General features: G+C 42.9%; 1 protein-coding gene across 4 annotated transcripts in view; it reads right to left on the reverse strand.

Annotated features, from left to right (window-relative positions):
- The window catches only part of SLC14A2 (solute carrier family 14 member 2), a 450437-nt gene that overhangs the window by 32705 nt on the left and 392383 nt on the right, over positions 1-25349 (reverse strand). For all 4 annotated transcript variants that reach the window (XM_082353311.1, XM_082353309.1, XM_082353310.1 and 1 more), the window contains 6 exons: positions 24026-24216; positions 15292-15472; positions 14120-14309; positions 9574-9702; positions 4924-5116; positions 1019-1166 (listed from right to left, as the gene is read on the reverse strand). In XM_082353311.1, coding sequence (XP_082209437.1) covers positions 1019-1166; positions 4924-5116; positions 9574-9702; positions 14120-14309; positions 15292-15472; positions 24026-24205 — 1021 coding nt within the window. In that variant the 5' untranslated portion in view covers positions 24206-24216. The remainder of the gene's footprint in view (positions 1-1018; positions 1167-4923; positions 5117-9573; positions 9703-14119; positions 14310-15291; positions 15473-24025; positions 24217-25349) is intronic.

Here is a 25349-nt window from a genome sequence, read left to right on the forward strand (position 1 = left end):
CAGCACAAAGATCACCCCACGCTGGTGCCAGGTCTCAGGTGGCCTCTCTTCCGTCGTTCCCCCCACATCTGCTACCCCTACTCATCAGAGGAGCCTCTACAAATAGTGTCCGGTCTTAGGAAACCAACAATGGGAGGAGAGCAGTGGTTTCCACTGTTTTTCAAAGATTTCACTCAGAGGTATGACTACTTCTGTGGTGAGGGTAAGCCAAGGAGGTGGGACTCCAGGCCCTCCCCACTCCTTTGGCCAGAGCAGCTGCATTTTTAGCAAGAAAGATTTCAATTGAAAAAGTTCTGCTTCAACTGGTTGAGAAACATTATGTATATACAGATATAGCTGTATCTATATATACAGATAGAGAAATGAGACAGCAAAAGGGGTAGGATGTGAACAGCAGGTGATCTGGGTAAAGAATTTGTGGGTGCCTCTTGGACTATTTTTATTTTCATAATTTTTAATAAGTTTGAAATTATTTCCAAATAAAACGATTTTTTTTAAAGTTGTGCTTCCAAGAAGTTTTGAAAAATATTGCGATAAGTCAACAGGCTCCTATTCTTAAAGCGCCTGACATCTATTTCTGACTCTACTGTCTGCAGTTACACATATAAATGTGTATATAGACACATATATAGAAATTAAATGACATTTGTCAAATGGCAATTCAATTTCTGAGAAAAGTTTTCCTTTTAACCTAGTCAAAATTTTGAAGGGCTGGATCATTTATACCTCTGCTTGGTCTGTTACTGGCCCCCACCCTCACCGGCTTACCCTCCTCCTCCCACCCCTCAGCTCCCAGGGGCTCAGTTTACAGGCCAACATGTCTCAGTCCCTTTGCATCTCTCCACACATCCTGCTACTGCAATCTGCTCCCTTTGGAGACTCGAGAAATGGAAAAATAATTCTCAAGCTCTGACAGTGTTTAAAAACTCCAGTGAAGATAAGTCTAGACAATTTGCTGTGTGCTGGGGAAAAATGACCCCAGGAAAATGATCCCTGCAGAGAGGGGGCCCTGTCCTACCTGCTAGCATTCCCACGATTGAGCCAATGGCTGCATGCAAGCAGATGAGTGGCGAGCAGATGAACAGGGCCACCAGGAACACGCCACCTGTCCAGGGATTGTCGCAGCCATACACCTGTCCGACCCCGATGGGGATGGCTTGTAGCAGCTGCAAAGTCAACAGAATCCAGGTCACTGGAGCGTGGGCTGATAATGCAAGGACCAGGCCCTAGGGCCAGGAGTGAGCCATTCCTGGGTGGGTAATGGGGCGGAACGGAAGGATGGCTGTGCCCTCCAGTGTGGGGGAGAACATGGGAGGGCACAAACTGGAACAAATAACTCCTCACTCCACCACCTGGCAGGCATCTGAGCATCCCTCATGCAAAGCCGGGCAGGTCCCCCAACACAGAGGCCGGACACAGGTGCTTCTGAGGGACACATGGCTTTTGCTTTGAGGGGACCAGAGGATACCTCCCTGGATTGCCATTGGGGGTTTCAGGCACTAGGGGATTTCCTCTAGACCTTCTGAAATTCTAGAAACACTCCAGGAATTTTGGAAATATTCTAGGCCATTTTGATGAATGATTTGACCAAAGGTCACCCAGCTCATGGTGGCCAAGCCCAGGCTAGAGCCTCTGAGCTTGACCCCTAGTCTACTGGTAGCTGCCTCACATTCAGTGCTACCTGGGGGATGGTGGGACCCTGGGAAGGAGGAGAAGCCACTTCCCCTGCTCTGGAGGAGCACTTAGCATTGCAGAAAGGTAGCGCGAGGAACATCTGGAGAACAGCACAGAGCCCCAAATCCCTGGGCCTGAGAGTCATTGGGTGGTGCTGCAGTTGGAGATGATTGATTTGGCAGTGATGTCAGATAGCCTTTTTTTGCCCTAGCTGAACCACCCACACTTTGGCAAAAAGTTCTTTGAGGGCAAAAAGGAAAGGAGGGAGATTGACAGGGCAGGGAGAGGACTGGCTTGGGAGTTGAGAGCTCTAGCTTTTAGGGGGCTCTGCAGGAGGTCATTGTGTAGCCGCTGGCATGTCGCCTCCTCATCTGAGCTCTGGTGGCCTCCTCCGTAAGATGAGGAGGCTGTCTTAGCAGACTGTCTTCCAGCTTTAATATTCTGCCAACTCCTTTCTCCATTACCAGCTCACACGACCCTTTTGAGGACAGGGCTCCTTTACCTGGGCCCATAATAGGTGCTTAATAAATATGTGTTGATTAGCTCAGTGGTTTCCAAACTTTGTGTACATTGGAATCACCTAAAGATCTTTTTAAAAAATGTTCATGTCTGGCGCCTCCCCAGACATTCTGTTTTAACTGGTGTGGCGGGTCGGGAGGCATGGCTGGGGCCTCTGGTGACTCTAATGTACAACAGAGCTTGGGGACCAATGGATTAGCTACAGACAATCTACTGTAGATGTTGGGAGTGCATTGCATTTCTCCCTTTGATGAAATTTTGTTCTTTTTAACAACTTGACTTAATTCTGGAGTCAGTCTGATTTCTTTAGAGAATTTGAGGAGTCCCAGAGAGCTTTTAAACTATGTCCCTTCTTGTCTCTGAATGGGTGGCTTTTTAATCACCAAGCACTGTTTGAGCCAGAGTCTATAGACTTCTGCAAGGAATCATAGGGTGGGGGCCCCGTCTTATTTAAAGAAACCCTGAAAACCCTTTGTACCAGTCCAGGGACCTCAGCTTCAGAGTGGGAACAGGTTGGAAATCTACTCAGTAAATATTCCATGACTTCCCTACATCTGAGGAATGCAGGATGCTGCGGGGAATCCGACTCCCACCTTCCCAACTGGGAACCCAGATTTAAAGCCCAAGCAGGCAAGAATGAGAAGAATGAGGGGACAAGCTGCTTTGGAGTGAAGCCTGGGTTTAGAATGAAGCTCTGCCAGGTTCCAAATTTCAGCCTGGTGAATGGTGGCCCTGGTCCCTCAAAGCTGCGCTCCGGGCCACAGCCAATACCCTGGTGTGAAGTGCAGTCAGGTGTGCGGTGGAAATTTACTAAGGACCGGCCTCCTATGTACTCCGGATAATCCTTGTGTAACAACAACAAGCTGGTTAAACAAAACAGAAGTCACTCCCCTCATTGTTTTGAAGAGAAAGAGGGAAATGGCATTGATTCTTCAAAACTCAGATCTGGATGTGCAGAAGAAAAGGAGCCAGTGGTCAGAGTGGTGGTGGTGGGGAGTTCAGAGGGTGAGCTTGGGCCTCAGGGTATCTGGATTTGGCTCCTACCACTTTTTAACTGTTTGTTTTGAAGATGAACAAGAGGTACCTCTTCTGTGTGGATGTCTCCACTCTGGTCCCCTCAGCACAGGACAGTACAGCCTCACCGTGCAGGGTGGGTGGGGGGCTTGGTGGCCCTTTCTCTCTGGCAGTGCCACATGTCCCTGTGGCTGTCACTCAGACCAGTCTCACCTGTAGGGCTCAGGGATAGCGGGTTGTGCCCCTGAGGCCGTGTGTCTAGTCACCAGATGGCTGATCATTGATGATTCAAAGTTAGTTTCATCCCTGCTCTGACCCCAGCAGTTTTCCATTTGAGAAGGTGGGCTTTTGCTTAAATGCAGGGCTCTGTCTTTTCCACTGTCTTGAATTTAGACCCTAATCCTGCCTCTGATCCCATTCTAACCTCAGCCTCAGGTAAAGCTTTTAAAAAGACAAAAACCTGAAAAAGGTTTGGCATTGTTGGCAGCAACGTTTGCCATGAGGGGCAGAGGAGCCTTTCCTTTTCTGACAGGTTCAGGCTCAGAGTTTGGCTGATGCTGCAGGACCTGTGCTATCCACCCCACCTGGTGTTTGCCTGGCACCAGGGCCACAAAGAGGTTTAAGCACATCTAGACAAAGGACTTGGTTGGGTGGGGAGGGCTCAGAAATCAGATTTTGTGAACAATATTTGAGGCACTAGCTACAGTTTGACCTCAAGGATCTAACCCTCTCTGTGCCTTGGTTTTCCCATCTGTAAAAGGGAATGATGATAGTACTTAACAGTATTGGGTTATGATGAGGGTTAAATGAGTTAGTAAGCTAAGGGCTTGGAACAGTGTCTGATACATAATAAACTTGCTTTAGTGTAAGCTGTTAGCTATCTCTATATTCATTAACAAGGGCAAAATTTTACAATTCTATATATTTAATCTTATGTTAGGTTTTTATCATATCCCTTGATCTCTGACGTCTAGAGATCAGTAGAATAAATGAATATGTACATGTGCAATAGAATATAAAGCAGGGTTTCTCAACTTTGGAATTACTGACATTTTGGGCTGGTTAATTCTTTGCTGTGGGGCGGGGGCTGACCTGTGCATTGTGGGATATCTAGCAGCATCCCTCGCCTCTACCCACTAGATGCCAGTGGCACCCTTTCTCCCCAGTCTTGATAATTATAACATTTCTGCAGACATTTGCCCTCCCCAGGAGGGCAAAAATCACTCCTGCTTGAGAACCGCCGATATGGAAAATACACAAAAATTTAACACCATCTTCTATTGATAATATCTTTAAAATCTTAATTTTAAACATTATTTTAGTGTCCTGACCCTTCACCCAACTATCTGTTTTATTTAATATTTTCCCCTTAATCCCACCATTCTGTATTGTCAACTTAACCTTTATCTGTAAACTTGTTTATTATCTGTTTCCCTGTGCAGAGTGTAGGCGTCACAATGTCAGGGATGTTGTTTTATTCTCCATGTATTCCCAGTGTCTGATAAAGTGCCTAATACAAATAAGGTCTCCAGTAGGGGTTCATTGAAAGAACATATGGAGGTGGCAGCGACCGTTTCCTGTCCTCCTCTCTGCTAAGACCCAACATCTGCTGGAGGTGCATCTAGAGAAGATGAGAGCCTGAGTAATCCACAAAGTGGTGAGTGAGATGGTCTGCAGTGGAAACAGGGCCCCACACACCTGCCACTGGTGACTTACCAAAGACATCTCAATTTCTGACCAGGTGATGTTCGGCACTGAAGACACGGGCTCCACCAGCGTCGTGGGGAAGAAGAGGTTGTAGTGGCCCGTGGCCGCCAAGTACAGGGTCACTGCGATGTTGAAGGGCAGTGTGAAGACCGGGAGGTCCCACTTGCTGAAGACGGAACTCAAGGCACTAGAAAAGACAGGGCTGGAGATGGAAGGGACAAAGGATTAATTGCTGCGCTCATCCTTCAGCCTATACTGTCTAGTCAGCTCTGGTCACTGGACCACTCACTGTCCCCTCTCCTTGGCACAGCCATTCCTGGCTCCCTTGAGACTTGAGTGGTCCATTTACCTGGGACTGGAAATAAGGTGTTCAATATAAGTCTACATCTTTGGGAAACAAAATTTGAAAGTCTTATAACTTGTTTTCAATAGAAAATGTTATAAGATAATTTATATATTTCCTTATTTCTTAAACCAAGAAAACTAAACAAAATCTAATCCTTACAAAATGTCATGTATTGCCTTTGGATCATTACAATGTACATCACGATGTATCCTGGGCTGTGATAACATTTAGAATATATGCTTGAAATAACCTTCTAAGAAGAGGCTGCTACGAATATAGCAATTCAGCTGAAGTACTTGGAATTATGCTGGGAGCCACCGTGTGAAAATGAAACCTTCAGCTGATTGTGTCCTCTGTCTTCTTGGTGTCTTCCTTGGGGAGAGAGTGGATTCTGGAGAAAGATGGAGCAAGGTGCAAATCCTAACTCCTACACTTACAGGCTGAGTGAGCTGCGTTAGGAAATTAACCTTCCTTAGCCTCAGTTTCCTCTGAAAGGGCCATCCACCTGGCACCCAACACTCTACATCTCCCACAGGCAGTGAGCTGCAGGACAAAACTTGAACTCATGTGATGCGGTTGATTGGCTCACTTTTAATTAAGGACGATGAATCTCAAATGGGCATTGAAGACTGCCTGAAACCCCTACTATATGTCCCTAGCAAATTAACTCTCCCACTTGCTGAGACAACAATTTTGCATTTTCTCCTTTCTCCTCCATTCTTCACTTTCTGCTTCCCTTTAGTTTCAGCTAACCACCTTCCTTCCTTTACTCCAGTAAGAAAACAGAAATGACAAGATGAGAAATGTTTCATTTTCCCGACCATAAGATTCATACTCCGACTGCTTTTTTCCCACGTACTCTGCCTCTCTGCCTTTTTCATATAATGGAAGTGTCCTTGCTCCCTTATCAGGCCAATTCTTTTCCTTGTACTTTGGGATCCAGTCTCTCAAAGACTTCGTTCTTGCAATTCTCTCCTTTCTCTCCTGCAGCTTCAACCTCTCCTTTTTCTCCAGGTCACTCTCATAAATACATAATGCGTTCTAGTACTTTCTACCTTAAAAATCCTCCCCCTTTCTGATTTCTGCTCCAAATATTGCCCCTTTTCTCTGCCCCCTGCACAACACTATTCCTCAAAACTAGTCTATCTTTGTTGTCCCCAATTTTTCTACTCCCATTCTTTCCTAAACCCACTCCAATCAGGTGGATGTTCTCCCCACACCACAGAAATGGCTTTTGTCCAGTTCACCGATGACATCTCTCTTGCCGTGGTCATTCTCTGCCCCTTTCATTTGACAGTTGGATCCTCCGCCTGGATAGAAACACTTTCTATCAGGGCTACCATGACACTGCACTTAGTTGCTTCTCTAGCTGCTCCTTCTCAAGTCCCCTTCAGTGATTCTTCCGCTCTTCTGCCAGGCATCTAAATATTGGAAGATCCTACAGCTCTGTCTTGGATCTTCTCTTTTTGAATCCTCTCTTCCTGGATGATAACCTTTAGTTTCAAGGATGAAATATCTTCTATATGCTTCTGCCTTCCTAATCTTGACCAGATCACTAAGGTCCAGATTTGCACATCCAATTTCTTTCTCAGCATGTCTACTCAGAAGGCTGAAGTTTAATATGTCCAAACAGAACTCTTGATTTGTGTCCTGTTCCCCACCATCAACTGGTTTTTCTTTCTGTCTCCTCCATCAACCCAGGTGCTCAGGCAAATTATAGGAGTGCACCGAGTCTTCCTTCATCCCCACCCCCAAACTCCACAGCCTCTCAGAAAGTCCTGTTGCCTCTACCTTCCTTAAAATATACCCCAAGCCCAACCACTTCTCTTCACCTTCATGGACATCGCCCTGGTCAAAGCACTCCTGTCCTCTGTGGGTTATTGCAGCAGACTCCTAACTATGCTTCTAGCATCCACTCCTGGTCCAGCTAAAATCCATTCTCCACACTGCCAGCAGAGTGATTTGTTTAAATTTAAACCACATCTTATCACTCCTCTGCTTAAAACCCTTTAACTGCTTCTCATCACAGTTGTAAAAATCAAAAGGCTGGGCTTCCCTGGTGGCGCAGTGGTTGAGAATCTGCCTGCCAATGCAGGGGACACGGGTTCGAGCCCTGGTCTGGGAAGATCCCACATGCCGTGGAGCAACTAGGCCCGTGAGCCACAGTTACTGAGCCTGCGCGTCTGGAGCCTGTGCTCCGCAACAAGAGAGGCCGCAATAATGAGAGGCCCGCGCACTGCGATGAAGAGTGGCCCCCACTTGCCGCAACTAGAGAAAGCCCTTGCACAGAAACGAAGACCCAACACAGCCATAAATAAATAAATAAATAAATAAAAATTAAAAAAAAAATCAAAAGGCTTGCTGGAGAGGTACAAACTATTAGGTACAAAATAAGCTACAAGGATATATTGTACAACACAGGGAATATAACCAATCTTATAATAACTAAAAATGGAGTATAACCTTTAAAAATTGTGAATCATTATATTGTACACCTATAACTTATATAACGTTGTACAGCAACTATACTTCAATTAAAAGAAAGGCTTACTAGATCCACAAGGTGTATGGGCCTTGGCCATCATCTACTTCTGCCCTCACCTCCTGCCACCCCTCCTTCATTCACTGAGCTTCAGCCCCTCTGGTCTTGTTTCTTGAACACATCATACTTCTCCAGTTGGTGTCTGCATATGCCACTGGTTCTGCCTGCAATATACTTCACCCAGATCTTCAGATGACAGGTACTTTCTTATTTAGGTGACAGTTCAAATATCTCCTCTTCAAAGTGGCCTTCCCTGACCACCCAAGTCTGGGATCATTCTTTGTCCCGTTTACCCCATTTTGCTTTCCTCAAAGCACTTATCACATCTTGAAATGATATTTTTACTGAACAATTGATGAGTTTATTTCTATCTTTGCCAGGAAGAATGTCAGCTCCCAGAGGACAGAGACTTTCTCTTGCTCACAGCTCTCCCTGACATCTAGAATAGTCTCTGCACATAGAAGGCCCTCAGCAAATGTTTGTTTGTTGGATAACTCCAGCACGACTTAGTACCTACGCTGTGGACTGGATTTCCAGGATTGCATGAGTGGATTTGTGAAGTGCCTGGGTAGTAGCACAGAGCTCAGCCAGCGTAGGGGCCCAGTGTTTCTTTTCTTTTTTTTTCACTTTAAGTTGGGAAGTGAGGGTGGGGATGGGGGCACAGTAGATACACTGCCACCCAGTGCACTGTGTCTGAGGGGCTTAATCTATGTAGTTATAAACCAAATGTATGCAAATGAAGACACGTTCTCCTCTTCCTCAGGCGTGGTGTGTGGGGTACATTAAGGAAATCCCCACAGAAATGACTGTGTTAGCATTTTGTCCTGATAGATTAACGAAGAAATCCTAAGAAGAAACGTAAATTGCCCAGAATGCTTAATGTAGTAATTTATTTGCAAACACTCCTAAAAAGTAATGGAACAGCACTTAAACTAAATTAAACTAACTGGTTTTAGTAACTCCAGACTTTGAAACCAAAGAAAGATATTAAAAATCAGTCGGCATGTCAGAGAGTGGTAGAGTTCAGGGGTTGGGGGGACACGGGCTCCCCTCAGGCTTCCTGCCACCATGTTACAGAGGGTGCGACCAGACCCTTTGACGCTATAGACTCACTGTAGGTTCAAGTGAACTGAGCATTACATGTGTAAAAGGCCTATTTGTTCCTAACACCCTTCATCTTGACTTTTTTATTCCTTCTGAAAAATGAGGCAAATGCACAGCAAGACCTCAACTGATGCTTCTTGTTCAAAGATTCTATGCTTTAAATATAGACATTTTGTTTCAAGAAAGCTCTCTGATTCTATCACAAGTGAGTTTCAGCTTTTGGGTCTTGGTTAGGCCATGGGATAGACGATTCCCATGTAGGCTGGAGTTGAATAGTGCAGACTCTCGGTTCATCATCTGGGGCAGGTTGCATAGCCTCTGCATGCCTTAGCCTTCCCTTCTGTAAATTGGGGACAGTAATAGTCCTCCCTTGCCTAGCACTGTGCCTGGCATGTAGAAAATACTCAATAAATGTTAGCCTTTATTACTAAGCCTATCATTCAGAGGAGGTTATCAGCACAGTAAAAAAAATGTAGTGTTTGCTCTTTGAAAGGTCCGTGTTATTCCAAACTCAAAATGATCCTCTTGTGTTGCAACTCAACTCATGGACTCTTGCGAGACAAAGACAAACCAGGTTGACTATGAAGACACTGGGCCCCACAACAGTGTCAGACACAGCACCTTGGGGCCCTGTAGGTCTGAGAGCGGAAAGAAGGAGGTGCCTCACCAGGACATGGCTGTGAAGGTCACAGGAAGCAGAAGCCACCAGTAATAGTCTAACTTCTCGGAGAACACAGCTATCAGCATTCCCACCAGCATCCCATTGTACCCATGGAGACCCGAGGCGATGGCAGACCTGGGGTTGAAAACAGAGGTACAGTGTGAATTTGTTGGCACTTACTGGGTCTATTCCTCCTGGTGCTCACAGAAAAAAGTCAGCTTAGTCAATGAATATAGGGTAGTCACACAGCTGCCGGCACATTTCTAAATCACATACACACACACACACACACACACACACACACACACACACACACACACACACCCCTTGATTACCCTTGCTGATCTAGAATTAAATAATGCACTTTGTCTGTGTCTAAGCTCCCCTTTGCTTCTCAGGGGAGTTTAGACTGCTTGATATAGAGGGAAATCTAAGAGAAACCTGAGGTGCGTCACGGGGAAGGTGTGTGTGTGTGTGTGTATGTGTGAAAGAGACAGGACAGGAGGAGGAAGGAGGGAGGCAGGGAGGAGGAGAGAGTGTGTTCTGACTGCATTGTGTGACACTGTAATTGTCTGAATCTGGCCGCTTTCCCTGTCTCTGAAGTTGGCCCCAGAGTGCACAAGCCGAGTCCGCTGTGATGCCCATGCCCTTCCCCGCGGCACAGCAGGAGGGCCCAGAGGCACCATAGAATCCAAGCTTGAGTCTCCCTCTGCTTCATCAGAGATGCCTGTATGCACCTAAACTTCTCTTCCTGATCCAAATAAACACTGCCTTTGACCTTTCCCATTGCTCTGCTGGGTAAGGGGAGAGGGGAATGGGGTGAGGGACGGGCCTGGACAAATCACATTGCAAGGCCCCTGCAGAGAATAAGCTTTGTGTGCTGTGGTCTGCCCTGCCCTCCACTGAAAGTTGCCTGAGGTCAAAGCTTATCTGATGTCAGTGTCAACAACAGTCAACAGTGTCTGGTGCACGGAGCGGAGCATTCTAGGCAAGCAGTTGATGAATGGATGTGAATGTGTGTTAAATCCTACCACAGATACTGACTGTTTTGTAGGCGGAGGCACCTGGAAGCATGGTGCCCTATTGTGGAGGAAGGGAGCTCTAGCCAGAGGAGGCTCCTGGCTGGCAGAGGCCACAGCTTAGGTGTGGAATAGGGGAACCTTCAGCTCTGGAGTGACCAGGAGATCAGCTCAGCTAGATTAGGGGAGTGGGAGCAGGGGAGAGGGTGGGAGAGCATCTCTAGACAGTTTCCAACAAGAAAAGCTGAACATGGGGCACTTGTGTGGGGACATTTGTATGGGACATGGGACAGCTGGGTCTTTAGCTGCTCCAAGGCCAGGAAGATATGGGGTAGCTGGGGGCAGGCAGGGGGCTGAGAAAGAATGGGGCGGCAGGGAAGACCACTGGAGTTCAGAATCTCCTCAGGACTAGAATAACTACCTGAGAAACCCATGCTTGGGGAAGAATCATTATTTTTAAGTGTGTTTGCATTTTCTCTATATTTTCTCATTTCTGTTCCATGTTAGAATTTAGTACATTTTTAGTTTTAATACCAGTTGCTTCAGGCAAACTGAGCAGAGACTGATGACCCATACTGGGGGAGAACCTCAGCCCCAGTGGCTGGGTGTATAGGAATAGCAGGAATAAAATGAAGGAATCCAGGGGAGATAAAATTAGGGAGACATCTACGGGCTGCCTCCATAGCTGCCCCTCCCCGTAGGGAGTCCCCTCCCAGAACCCTTCTCTATCAAAACGCTGGTGGCTTCTGGCTTGATTGTCAAAAGGAGACCCATTGCCTCACATCCCCATCCCTGCCCTGACCATCAAAAATATAAAATTAGGTTCAACCTCAATGCCCAAAAGACCTTCATTAGGACCATGTTCCAGAAGGACACTGCAGCATCATGTTGCTGAGCTTGAGGCTGCAGTGGTAAAGGGCTGTCTTGGGCTAGTGGGGGTGGGGTAGTAGAAGTAAGGGCTGGGGAGTGGGGGTGGGGGGAAGCAGGAGTGGTGGACAAGGAGAAGAGGTAGGGCCTCTGGGGGTAGGCGAGTAGGGATGGTGGAGGGGGTTGGTAGAGGTTATGACTAGGATATGCAGCTGCATCAGTGGTTCACTGGGGACAGTGGTGAAATTGGGGCTCCTCAGAAGGATGTGCATGTACACATGTCATGTAGGGTGCCTAGAGCTTTGAGCCTATGATGTAGAACATGGCACTGACCTACCAGCAATGAGGCTGGAATCTTTTCCAGGCACCATGGTAGAATATGGAACATCTGAGATGGACTTCCTGTTCTGAACATAGCCAGGGAGAGAAGACTCAGAAAGCAGAGAATGATCCAAGATAGTATGGGGGTAAATTCTGTGGTTTTTCGGAGAGAAAGGAGGGTTCAGAGAGCACTGGGGTAGTCAGGGGTGGCTCCCTGGAGGAGGAGGGATTTGCAGGAAGGGTAGGATTAGTTAGGCCGAAGCAAAAGTGCTCAGTTGGGAAGAGTGTGATGCTACGTGGTAGGTTGGGTGAGGCCCGTCAGAGAAGGCTTTGGAAACCAAGCTGAGGGATTGGGTTTTTAGCTAATGCGCACTTGTCTTAGATTCTTAATCAGGATATTTGGGAAGGTTAGGCAGGGAATGTGTGTGTTTCCTTCATAAAACTGGGAGCAAAAAAAGATTCCATGGAGCAACTCTTTGAATGGCTTGGCAAGTTTTCCAGTGGATTATGGTCAGGAGGGAAGTTGGCGAATTAGACTGTCAGAACAGGAAGGGACACAGGCTTCTTGAAGGTGACCTGTAGGTGGGCTGGATGGAGTTCACCTCAGGAGAGTTTTGGCGAACAGTGATGGAACAGTAGGACAAGAGCTGATCCTGTCGGAGGCTATTTCTATGCCAGCTGTCCGTGAGGCTGTAGGTGAGTGGCAGCAAGGAATAGGGAACCCACTGCTTGAAACAGAGACACAAATCCTGGCTGGAGCCCATTTCTTCTGTCACCTAATAGACCTACACCCCAAAGAATTCAGCCTCTTATTCATCTGATCTCGTATGGCCTCCCAGCTAGAATTGGCGTGGTCCCCCAAGGCCACCTTAGAGGGGCACTGACACTTCTCATGGGAGACAAGTTGACCCACGCCTGTGCCTTGGTGGAGCTGGAATGTCAGGGGGGCTGGAGGAGTGCAGCGTTGGTTATAACACAAGCAACTCGGAACACTCCCCAGGCTCTGGGGTCACCAGGGGCCCCCGGCTCTGCTGTCCACTCTGTCCACGTGCCAGAGAGAGCACTGACCTCCAGCCTAGAAGACACAGGCCACGTGTCCCAGCCAGAACCCTGCCATCCACTGGCTGTGGCTCCTTCCGTGAGCGCCTTACTCCTCCTGGCCTTCTTTCTCTCAGTTGCAAAACATGGACCCTCTTACCTTCACTGTCTGCCTTGTGAAGTGGCGGGAAGAATCACAGGTAACAAGGCACGACAGTGCTTTTCAATATTTTTGACAGTACCCCATGGTAAGGAAGGAATGTGTTCATATTTTATAGTATGGCCCAGTTTTTCTCTCTCTCTCTCTTTCTCTCTCTCTCTCACCCCCCCCACACCCAACATGATTGAAACAAAAATTTCACAAAATAATATTTACCTTTACTACATATGGATTACTCTAATCTGTTTTATTTTATTCTATTATTTTAATTTTAAAAAATCCTGTTTTTAAAAATTCATGATCTACAAATGAATTGGTGACCGCCAAATTTTAAAAAAACTGAGACTATGGGCATTCCCAGACCTCTCTGATCATCAGAAGTACCCAGAAGAATCTTGTTTAAAACACCGCCCACCTCCAGATCCACTGAATGGGAATATCTCTGGGAGGGAGGGGGACTGGGGCGGTGCTGAGAAACTACATTTCTTAACAATCACTCCAGGTGTTTCTGGCCATCAGGAAAGTTTGGGAACCATTGGAATAACATACGGCAAAGTCTGAGGAAATGGTCCCATTCTCTAAAATGCACTTGTTGTTATTACTGGGCTTTGTGGCCACTGGTGCAGAGCTGCCCTCCCCCCAACCTGCCCCCTCTCAGCTCCTGTTGTTCCCTTCTCCATGCCACCTCCCCACCCCCTCACTGCCCTCTCCTCTCGCCTTCCTCTCTCCCACATCAATGTTACTAGCTCAAGGCTGCCCTCTCTAAGCTTCCCAACACTTAATGAGGTCTGCCTTCTCTGAGCTTTCCAGTATAGACTGTCTTGTATTATTCTGAGACATTTCTTGTCTGTTAGTCTTATCTCCCTCAACTAGATTGTAGGCTCCATGAAGGAAGAGCAGCTTAAGTGTTCCTCTGCACCTGCCTTCGAGGGAGTGTTTCCAGAAGTCTCTACAGTCAGATGGAGCCTGGTACTGTCACTTGCTGTGAACTTAGGAGAAGTTTAACTGTGTAAAGAACTCCAGTGACATGTTTAAAGCCGATACTCAGGAGACTGTGGTTGGCTGATACTAGGATAAGGTCACTCAAGTAAACACTTCTCCACCTGTCTATCCCAAGAACCCAAGACCCTCAGAGAGAGGAACTCACCTGTCCTGGCTCAAGACAAGGGCAGTTAAAGTTGACACCACTGTCCCCAGACCCCCAGCAATTGTCCACCAGGGATTCTGGATCAGGAGCCCTATGAAGATGATGAGTCCGCTGAGAGGGTTGTTGACGAACATCACCTGAGCGGCCCCCCTCAGAATCCAGTCTGTGAACTGGAAGGCCAGGGGCTTATCTGAAAGAGACAGGCAGAGTCATCAGCAGGGTTCAGCCTGTGCTTCCCTGCTGGACCACTGGCTGGCGAGGCAACCAAGGCAGACAGGGATGCACTAGCCAGGACACTTTCCCTCATTCAGCCTGGCGCCCAGCCCGAATCTCTGCGTGGCCTGACAATCAGTCCACAGTGGTGTCAGTTTTGCCATACAGACTGAGGCACCATGCTGAGACCAATTTAACGCTATTCCAGCCATCGGCTTGGTTGGTAAGGAAGCCCCAGGAACATTCCAAGGGAAATTTATTGGTCCAAAGGAAGAGGTGGGGAGGGAAGGAAACTCTTTTTGTGTAGAGCTCTATGACTCAGTTGAGGGCTGGTATCTGAGCAGCAAAGAATATAGTCTGGAGAAAAAAAGGCTGGGAAAGAAATGATTTTAGCTCAGCTGTGAAATTAGCGTTGAGTTATGTATTGACATTGAGTATTGACATGCATTCTTTCTCATTCTCTGGTTTGGTTTCCAGGACAACATATACAAGTGGGGGCAGGTGGGGGAGGGTATGGTAGGGATATTTGTTGCAACATTTAGTTTAGGGAAACTAGGAGAAGAATGATGTTAAAAGGGAAGAATCTGGAACATTGGGGAGGATGAGACCAATATTTTCTTGGCACATAAAAAATGGCTGTGGAATAAGTGAAGGAATGACCATTCAGTTTGTTTGAAAATGGCTTCTACGTTGCTAATGTGGTTGTCCTATATCTATTCCATGTAGGAGTGAAGAATTTGCAAAGAACTAAAATCAGTGGAATGCACTGAATTCTGAAACCATGGGAATTCAGGTAGTAGGATACATTACGGCCACCCAGAGCCAGCCCTGAGCTGGAGCACCTCAAATGTGGGGGCCTTGCCATGGGTGAGTGCGGGAGCAGCTTCCTCAGTCCAAGCCAGAGGGAGGGCTGGCTCCCTGGCCTGGCCTGGCTGCTTCTGCCCTGGGCATTGGCCTACCTTTCAGCCAGCTCCTGCATTCCTTCATCTCGCCTGTGAGGTAGCCCACAGCTTGAAAGAGGCTGATGCCCCCTTGGCCCAAAGAGCCCTGAGGGGCTGCCCCACTTTCTCTTCTTCTACCCTTTTCATTGGGTTTTTCAATCTTCACAATGTGGCTTTCTTCGCTGGATGATCGAAGATCCTTTAAGGAGAAGCCATGACAAAACATCAAATAATATAGCTTTTTGAGAGCAGGGGCATTTGGGGGTAGGGAAGATTGTCAGATTTTTTGATAAAGATAGAGGATCATGAGACAAATAAATGTCCATTGTGCAATGCTGTCTAGAGTGCCCCATGCAGGCCTGCTCTTCCCAGGACTTCTACACGTTCCTCATAGCAGGGTTCTTAACTTTTTTTGCCATGGATCCCTTTTGGCAGTTTGGTAGGCCTGTGGACTTCCTTCCAGAATGTTTGTAAATGAATAAAATAAATAAGATTGCAACGAAAACCAATTATATTGAAATGCAGTTATCACAGTATTAAAACAAAAAACCTGCTATGCATATAGGAGCAGCAGATCCAATACCAATTATAAGTTAAAGTATTGATGAGTGACTATGTGGGATGACAACTCAGGACAACTCTATAGGGCCATTCTAGCTCCAGAACTCACTGTAGGCTCACCTGAGGCCTTTATTGTGACTGCATCACAGCCCAACTTCTGCCTAATTCTGCTGCCTTTACGTCTTTACAAGTATTGACCCCAAGGACACACCCCAGTAAACTTCTTACATCCAACTCTCCATCTCAGAGTCAGCTTTCTGGGGGAACCCAATCATGTGACAATGACAAAAATCTCAGGTACTACTAATACGGCTGTTGTTCTTTGCTTATATTTATAATTGAAGTAAATGCTAAAGTTCATTGGAGGTTAGTGAAAATAAAGATAAATTATTTTTTCCATCCAAGTTTATATCCCCGTCAATCTTGTCTATGGATGCCTGGGTCAGGACTCCTGCTCTAAAACTGTGCTTTCCGATATAGTATCCATGTGGCTCTTGGCACTTAAAATGTGGCTAATCTGAACTGAGATGTGCTCGAAGTAGGTTTTGAAGGTTTAGTACGAAAAAAGAATGTGTAAAAGATCTCAGTGATACTTTATATTGATTAAATATTAAAATAATAATATATGTATTCATATATATTAGGCTAAATAAAATATATTATTAAAATTAATTTCACCTGATTAATACAGATAGCCAAAAGGCACATAAAAGATGCTCAACATCACTAATTATAAGAGAAATGCAAATGAAAACTACAATGAGATATCACCTCACACCAGTCAGAATGGCCATCATCAAAAAGTCTACAAATAATAAATGCTGGAGAGGGTGTCAAGAAAAGGGAGCCCTCCTACACTGTTGGTGGGAATGTAAATTGGTGCAGCCACTATGGAGAATAGTATGGAAGTTCCTGAAAAAACTAAAAACAGAGCTACCATATGATCCTTCAATCCCAATCCTAGGCATATATACGGGGAAAAACATAATTCAAAAAGATACATGCACCCCAATGTTCATTGCAGCACTATTTACAATAGACAAGACGTGGAAGCAACCTAAGTGTCCATCAACAGATGAATAGACAAAGAAGATGTAGTATATTTATACAATGGAATATTACTCAGCCATAAGAAAGAATGAAATAATGCCATTTGCAGCAACATGGATGGACCTTGAGATTATCATACTAGATGAGGTAAAGTCAGTCAGAGGAAGACAAATATATGATATTGCTCATATGTGGAATCTAAAGAAAAAATAACGCAAAGGAACTTATATACAAAACAGAAATAGACTCACAGACTTACAAAAAAGACTTATGGTTACCAAGGGGGAAGTGGGGGGAGGGATGGTTAGTTTGGATTAACATATATACATTACTATATATAAAATAGATAACCAACAAGGACCTACTATATAGCACAGAGAACTATACTCAATAATTTGTAATAACCTATAAGGGAAAAGAATCTGAAAAAGAACATATATATATATATATATATATATATATATATATATATATAAAACTGAACAATAATATATATATATAGCTACAGAATCACTGTGCTGTATATCTGAAACTAACACAACATTGTAAATCAACTACACTTCAATAAAAAATAAAATAAAAATAAATTTCACCTGCTTCTTTTTCTTTTTACTTTTTAAAATGTAGTTAATATAAATTTAAACTTACATGTGTGGTTCATATTATGTTACTATTGTATACTGATGGTCTACAGATTTCTCTAACCTCATCACTGCATCAAAACTTAAATGTCTTGAAGATGTCAGTAGAAATGGTGAAGTGAGGACCTCAAATTCTCTCCTCCATTAAGGCAATGAGAACACTGGAAAAAAATGTGCCGGAGGCGGTGGATAACAGTTGAGGAAAACAAGAAGCTAATCAGAAAGCTTAAAAGGAAAAACTGGGGAATGAGATGTCCAAAGGGAGCTTTAAAAGGCTTGGGCATATTGCTGTGAATCTAGAACACCTCATGCATGTGTAGGGCTTGCACACGCCCAGGATAGTGTGTATGCTCAAGAAAGACCTGAGAATGCCCTAAGCTCTCACCTCTGGCTGAGTTTGAATCTCTATGCAAGCAGAAATTAAAGGCTAGGTGGAGTTGAAAACTGCCTAGGTGAGTGTTGAAGATGCCCCAACACACAGACAGCTCTCCTTGGCAAAGACTGAGAAGCTTACTGATCCCAGACATTTAAGGAAATCTCTGTCCAATAATTAGCTAAACTTTAAGCTGACTGAACAGAGATTTCAGTGGCTACAAATGACAAAAGAATAAAGACTTTCCAGAACTAGTCCAGAAAAGCCATTAAACAAACAAGCCAGCAACGACAAACCCCGGGAGAGGGAAGAATCTGATTTCCAGAGTTGTCACATTATTTAAGACATCCAGTTTTTTAACAAACAGTTATGAGACATGCAAAGAAACAAGAAAGTATGAGACAAGGGAAATAAAGCAATCAATAGGAACTGTCCCTGAGGAAGGCCAGACTTATTAAACGAAGATTTAAAATCACTTTAAAATATCACCAGGGAACAAAAGAAAACCATGTTTAAAAACTAAAGGAGAGTATGAGAAATATGAGAACAATCTCACTAAATAGAGATTATCAATAAACAGGAAATTATAAAAAAGAAACAAATAGAAATCCTGAAGTTGAAAGGTATAAAAATGGAAATGAAAAATTTGCTAGAGGAGCTCAACAGCAGCTTGGAGCACTCAGAAGAAAGAATCAGAAAACCTAAAGGCAAGTCAATTGAGATTATCCAATCTGAGGAACAGAAAGAAAACAGAAAGATGAAAAATGAACATAGCCTCAGAGACCTGTGGGACCCATCAAGTGTGCCACCATATGCATAATGGGCATTCCAGAAGGGAAGGAGAGAGAAAGGGGCAGGAATATTTGAAAACTTCCCAAATTTGATGAAAATCAGTAATAGACACATCCAAGTAGTTCAACAAACTTCCAGTAGGATAAACTCAAAGAGATCTTCACCTAGACATATCATAAACTATTAAAAGTCAAAGACAAGAGTAATTTTGTATAGACTCTTGAAAGCAGCAAGAGTGAATCAAGTCATTACATACAAGAAATCCTCAATAGAATTAACATCCAATTTCAGAAACCATGGAGGTCAGAAGGCAGTGGAATGACATATTGAAAGTGCTGAAAGAAAGACTGTCAATCAAGAATTCTATATTCAGCAAAACAGTTTTTTAAAAATGAAGGAGAAATTAACACATTCTGAGGTAAATGAAAACTGAGAGAATTTATTGCTAGTAGACCTGCCTATGAGAAATATTAAAATGAGTCCTTCAGGCTGATATGAAAGGACACTAAGAAGGACACTAGTATCTCAAGAAGAAATAAAGAGCATTGGTAAAGGTAACTACATAGGTAAATATAATAGACAGTATAAATGTATTTTTGGTAATTCTCTTTTTCCCCTTCTGATGTAAAGACAACTTCATAAAACAATTGTAAGTCTGTGTTGGTGGGCATACAATGTATAAAGATGTAATTTGTATGACAGTAACAGCACAAAGGAGGTGGGGATAGAGCTACATAGGAACACAGCTTTTGGATAATATTGTAATTAAGTTGGTTTTAATCCAAGCTAGATTGTTATAAATTAAGATGTTTAATTGTAATACCCAGGGCAACTACTCAGAAAATAACTAGAAACATATAGAAAACAATGACAGAAGAATTAAAATGATACACTAGAAAATATCTGTTTAAGACAAAAGATGGCGTAGTGAAATAATAGAGAAACAGAAAAAAGACATAGAAAACAAATAGCAAAACGGCAGGCATAAATCCTACCTTATCAGTAACTAAATTAAATATAAATGGATTCACACTTCAATTAAAAGACAGAAATTGGCAGAATGGAATTTAAAAAGTTATACAACTATATCTTGTCTACAAGAGACACAATTTATATTCAAATATGTAAATAGATTGTAAGTATGGAAAAAGATATATTGTGCAAACCGTTACCAAAAAAAAAAAAAAAAAAAAACTGGAGTGACTATACTAAGATCAGCAAAATATACCTTTTGCTGAGACAAAAATTGTTACTAGAGAGTAAGAAAGACAATTTTAATGATAAAAGGATCAATCTATGAAGAAGATATAAGAATTATAAACACTTACATGTCTAACAAAGCCCCAAAATACATGAAGCAGAAGTTGGCAGAATTGAAGGGAGGAAAAATCAACTCAATAATAATAATTGGAGACTTCTATACTCCACTTGAAAAAATGGATAGAATAATTAGACAGAAGATCAAGGAAATAGAAAACTTGAACAACACTATAAACTAACTAGACCTAATACATATCTATAGAACACTTCACCCAACAATAGCAGAATATACCTTGTGTAGTGCACATGGAACCTTCTCCAATATAGACCATGCTAGGCCATAAAATAAGTAAAACATTTTTACTGATAAAAATATCAGTAAAGGGATTGAAATCATTCACAATATGTTCTGTGGTCACAATGGAGTGAAATTAGAAATCAAACATAGAAAGATATTTGGAAAATATGTGGTAATTAAACAACACACTCCTAAATAATCCATGGATCAGAGAGGAAATCAGAAGAGAAATTGGAAAATATTGCATTCATTGAGATGAATGAAAACAAAACCACAACACACCAAAACTTATGGGATGCAGCTAAATCAGTGAGTAGAGTGAAATTTGTAATTATAAATACCTATGTTAAAAAAGAAGAAATATCTCAACAACCTAACCTTTCACTTTAAGAAACTAGAAAAATAACAGCGAATTAAACCCAAAGCAAGTAGAAGGAAGGAAAAGTTGGTTCTTTGGAAAGATCAAAATTGACAAACTTTTAACTAGTTTGACAAAGAAAACAAAGAGCAGATTGAAATAACTAGAATCAGAAATGAAAGAGGGTACATTATTACCAACCTTAAAGAAAAAGAAAGGATTATAAGGAAGTGGATTATAAAGAAATTAATAATTGTATGCTAACAAATTAGATAACCTAGATGAACTGTATAAATTCTTAGAAAGCCACAAACTACCAAAACTGACTCAGGAAGAAACAGAAAATCTGAATTGACTCATAACAAATTAAAGCAACTGAATTAGTTAAAAACCAAACCAAACCAAACCAAAATTTCCCACAAAACCCCAAGTCCCGGTGGCTTCACTTGTGAATTGCACCAAATGTTTAAAGAATTAATACCAATATCTTCTAAAGAGTAGAAGAGAAGGGAACACTTCTTAACACATTCTATGAGGCTACTATTATCCTGATATCAAAACCAGACAAAGTAATCACAAGAAAGAAAACTATAGGCCAATATGCTTTATGAATATAGATGCAAAAATCCTTAACAAAATACTAGCAAAACAAATCCAAGCAGGATATAAAAAAGATTATGACCAAAAGAGAATTCTAAGAATCTGAGGCTGTTTCAACCTATAAAAACTATCAACAGATTGTTTAATAGAATAAAGAAAAAACTCACATGATTATCTTGATAAACACAGAAAAACCATTTGAAAAATTAAGCAAACTTTCCTGATAAAAAACAATCAACAGACTAGGAATAGAAAGGAAGTTCCTCAACCTAATAATAAAAACCCACAGCTAATATCAAACTTAATGGTGAAAGACTGGATGCTTTCCCTCTAAGATCAGGAACAAGAGAAAGATGTGTGCTCTTGTCACTACTATTCAACATTGTACTGGAAGTTCTAGCCAGAGGAATTAGGTAAGAAAAAAACAGACAAAAGGGAACCATATTGGAAAGAAAGAATTTAAACTATCTCTATTTGAAGATGGAACAAGCTTTTATACACAAAATCCTTAAGGAATCTACAAAAAAACTATTAGAGATAATGAATGAGTTCAGCAAGTTTGCAGGATAGACAATCAATATACAAAAACAAATTTATTTCTATACATTGGCAATGAACAATCGAAAAATAAGATTAAGAAAACAATTCTATTTATGCAGCATGAAAAAGAATCAAATATTTTGGAATGAATTTAACAAAAGAGGTGCAAGACTGTACACTTAAAAACTACAAAACATCATTGAAAGAAATTAAAGACTCAATAAAAGGAAAGATAACCTATGTCCAAGGACTGGAAGACTTAATATTGTTAAGATGACAATACTCTCCAAATTGATGTATAGATTTAACACAATCCCTATCAAAATGCCAGTTGCCTTTTTATCTTTATTTTTTTTCAGAAATTGAAAGTTGGATCCTAAAATTCATATGGAAATTTAAGGATCTCAGAATAGATACAACAATCTTGAAAAAGAAGAACAAAGTTGGAGAACTCATACGTTCTGATTTCAAAACTTACTACAAAGCTACAGTGATCAAGGTGGTGTGGTATTGCCATAAGGATAAACATATAAATCAGTTCAATAGAAATGAGAGTCCAGAAACAAACCCATACATTTATGGTCAATTGATTGTTGATAGGAATATCAAGACAATTCAGTGGAGGAAGGATAATCTTTTTAACAAATGATTCTGGGACAAGTGGATATCCACTTGGTAAAATATTAAAATTGGACCCTTACTTAATATCATATACAGAAAGGAACTCAAAATGGATAAAAGACTTACATGTAAGAGCTAAAACTATAAAACCCTTAGATTAAAACATTGGAGTAAATCTTTGTGACCTTGGATAAGAAAATGGTTTCTTGCATATGACACCAAAAGCATAAGCAATCAAAGAAAAAATAGATAAATTGGACTTAATCAGAATTAAAAACTCTGCTTCTAAGGACACTATCAAGAAAGTGAAAAGAAAACCTACAGAGTGGGAGAAATTATTTGCAAATTATATATCTGGAAAGGGTCTAATATCCAGAATATAAAAAGAATGATTACAACTCCACAATAAAAAGACCAATAACCCAATTTAAAAAATGGGCAAAAGGTTTGAAAAGACATTTTTCCAAAGAAGATATACAAGTGGCCAGTAAGCACATGAAAAGATGTTTGACATCATTTGCCATTAGGGAAATGCTAATCAAAATCACAATGAGATGCCACTTCACATTCACCTAGGCTGTAACAAAAAAGACAACAACACATTTTGGTGAGGAGGTGTAGTGGCACGATGTGCACATTGCTGGTGAGAATATACACTAATGCAGCCACTTTGGAAAACAGTTTGGCAGTTCGTTAAAATGTTAAACATAGATTTACCATATGACCGAGAAATACCACTTCTAGGTATATACCCAAGAAAAATAGAAACGTGTCCACACAAAAACTTCTACACAGATGCTTATAGTAGGATTACTACTTATACAGCCTCAAAGCAGAAACAACCCAAATGTCCATCAGCTGATGGATAAATAAAATACAATATATTCGTACAATGAAATATTATTTGGCCATAAAAAGGAATGATCTACTGAAAGAACCCAAAAACATTACGCTAAATGAATGAAACCAACCATAAAAGGCCACATATTATATGATTCCATTTATATGAAAGGTACAGAATAGGCAAATCCATAGGGACAGAAAGTAGATTGGTGGTTGCCAGGGGCTGGGGGGAGGATGGAATGAAGACTGACTGCTAATGAGTATGGATTTTCTTTTTGAGGTGATAAAAATATTCTGGAATTAGATAATGATGATGTTTGCACAGCTTTGTAAATATGCTAAAAAACAGTGTAAGTATACTTTAAAGGCATGAATTTTACGGTACCTGAATTACATCTCATTAAAAAACCTAAGCAGTCTTGGGTCCTCTTCCACTGAATCTGTAGCTAGCCAGGCTGCCTCGGTGCTGCTGGGTCCAAGGAGTGCTAAAGGCCTGTGTTTGAATGAGGGCTTCCTTTTGGAGATAGTAGAGTAATTCAAGGGAGCAGGTGTAAGGGGAAAGATTTTGGGGACTGGTTGGAAGAATGGTATGTGTGTGTGTGCGTTCTCTACTTGTCCTTAAAATCATGTCACACACAGAGCCACATTTTCCATCTAAGGCCAAGTAGGGCTGATTGTGGGTGTGAGCACGTATGGGGGGCAGAATCTCCTCACTTCCATGGGCATTAGGTCACATGTGCTGGGAGAGCAGCATCTTTCTACACTCTTCCTCCCACCACCCACCTGGGAAACACCCTGGGAGGGACGTTCCTCACCTTTTCTTCAGGCATTTCCAGGAGGGGCAGGGCCGGGTGTGTATCCTGGGGGCTTGAGGGCCAGCTAGGGCTGGTAAACTCTGACTCATAGAGTTTGTGTCTGCTGGAAGGAGGCTCTGCCAGGAGAGGACTGCTGTGAGTGTGAGTGTCAGACATCTCTTCCATGCGGTGGCCACTCATGGATCATGCGACTGGTGAAAGGAAAGGGAAAGAACAGGTGAGTCAGGATGGGGCCTCAGGGACTTGACCAAGGCTGGATGGAGGTCCCAGGAGGACTGAGGTCTGTCCTGACACAAGGGACCTACTCCTCCAGTCTCTAGGGCTACCAGAGGGGTCTGAAGCCATTCCTCAACCCACGTGACCTGTACCTTTCAAAATCCCCCCATTCTTCCAAGTCCAGAAGAAAGTCCATTTCTTCTGTGCAGATTTCCTTGACCACCCAGTTAGACTAGATCTCTTTTTTTTTTTCTGATCACTAAAATATTTTTTATCTACCTTTCATATCATCCATTGTACTCTCTTATTGTGGTAATTAGTTGTACATATATTTTCCCCTTGATACATACATGTGGATCTGGGTCTTCCAACCAAATGGGGGTCTAAGAGAAATTTGTTTTCTTAGTTGCTGTGCAGCTTATATTGCTGACAGTTGGCCTGCAGTGCCCCCTCTCTCCCCTCTGCCCTCAGTGCCCTTTCCAGCTCCTCCCCCCTTCCCTTCCCCAGGAGCAGTAAGCAGCTCTGGTATGATCTCTTGGAGGCCATGTGCACCGGTCCCTCCATGTGGGGCTCCTTTTCCTTTCACCACTGGGCCAGGACCTATGCCAGGACTTGGTTTTAAAACAACCTCTGCCCAGCATCCTTAGTTTCCAGTTTAGTCCTGCTGCCCCCTGGTAGTTCTGTACTTCTCCTCTTCCTGTCTCAGCCATTCTTCTTCGGCCTCCTCCAGCTCAGTTACGTCCTCCTTGACTTTGACTTTATTGCTTATTTGGGAGGTGGTTTTGGATCTGCACACAGTCTCATCTCAGTATGAGCTAGAGTTTTCCTCATTGATCCGTGCTGCCATGGGTTAACCTTCCATCTACATACCTGTAACTCCCAAATCTAACATTTCTAGTCCAGTTTTGAGCACTAGATTCATAGATTTAATTCTTTACTTCATACTTGCACGTAGATGTTCCAGAAGCAGCTTAAACTTAATACACTGAGACAACCCATAATGTTACCTTCCCAAGTCCTGTCCTCCTCCCTCAAAGGGGCCCATCCCAGGAAAAGTCCCCTCCCCCTTCCAAGCTGCTCCTTCAGACAACTCAGGAGTCAAACTTCA

Source organism: Balaenoptera borealis, assembly GCF_965194805.1.
Source record: "Balaenoptera borealis genome assembly, chromosome: 14".
NCBI lineage: Eukaryota > Metazoa > Chordata > Mammalia > Artiodactyla > Balaenopteridae > Balaenoptera > Balaenoptera borealis.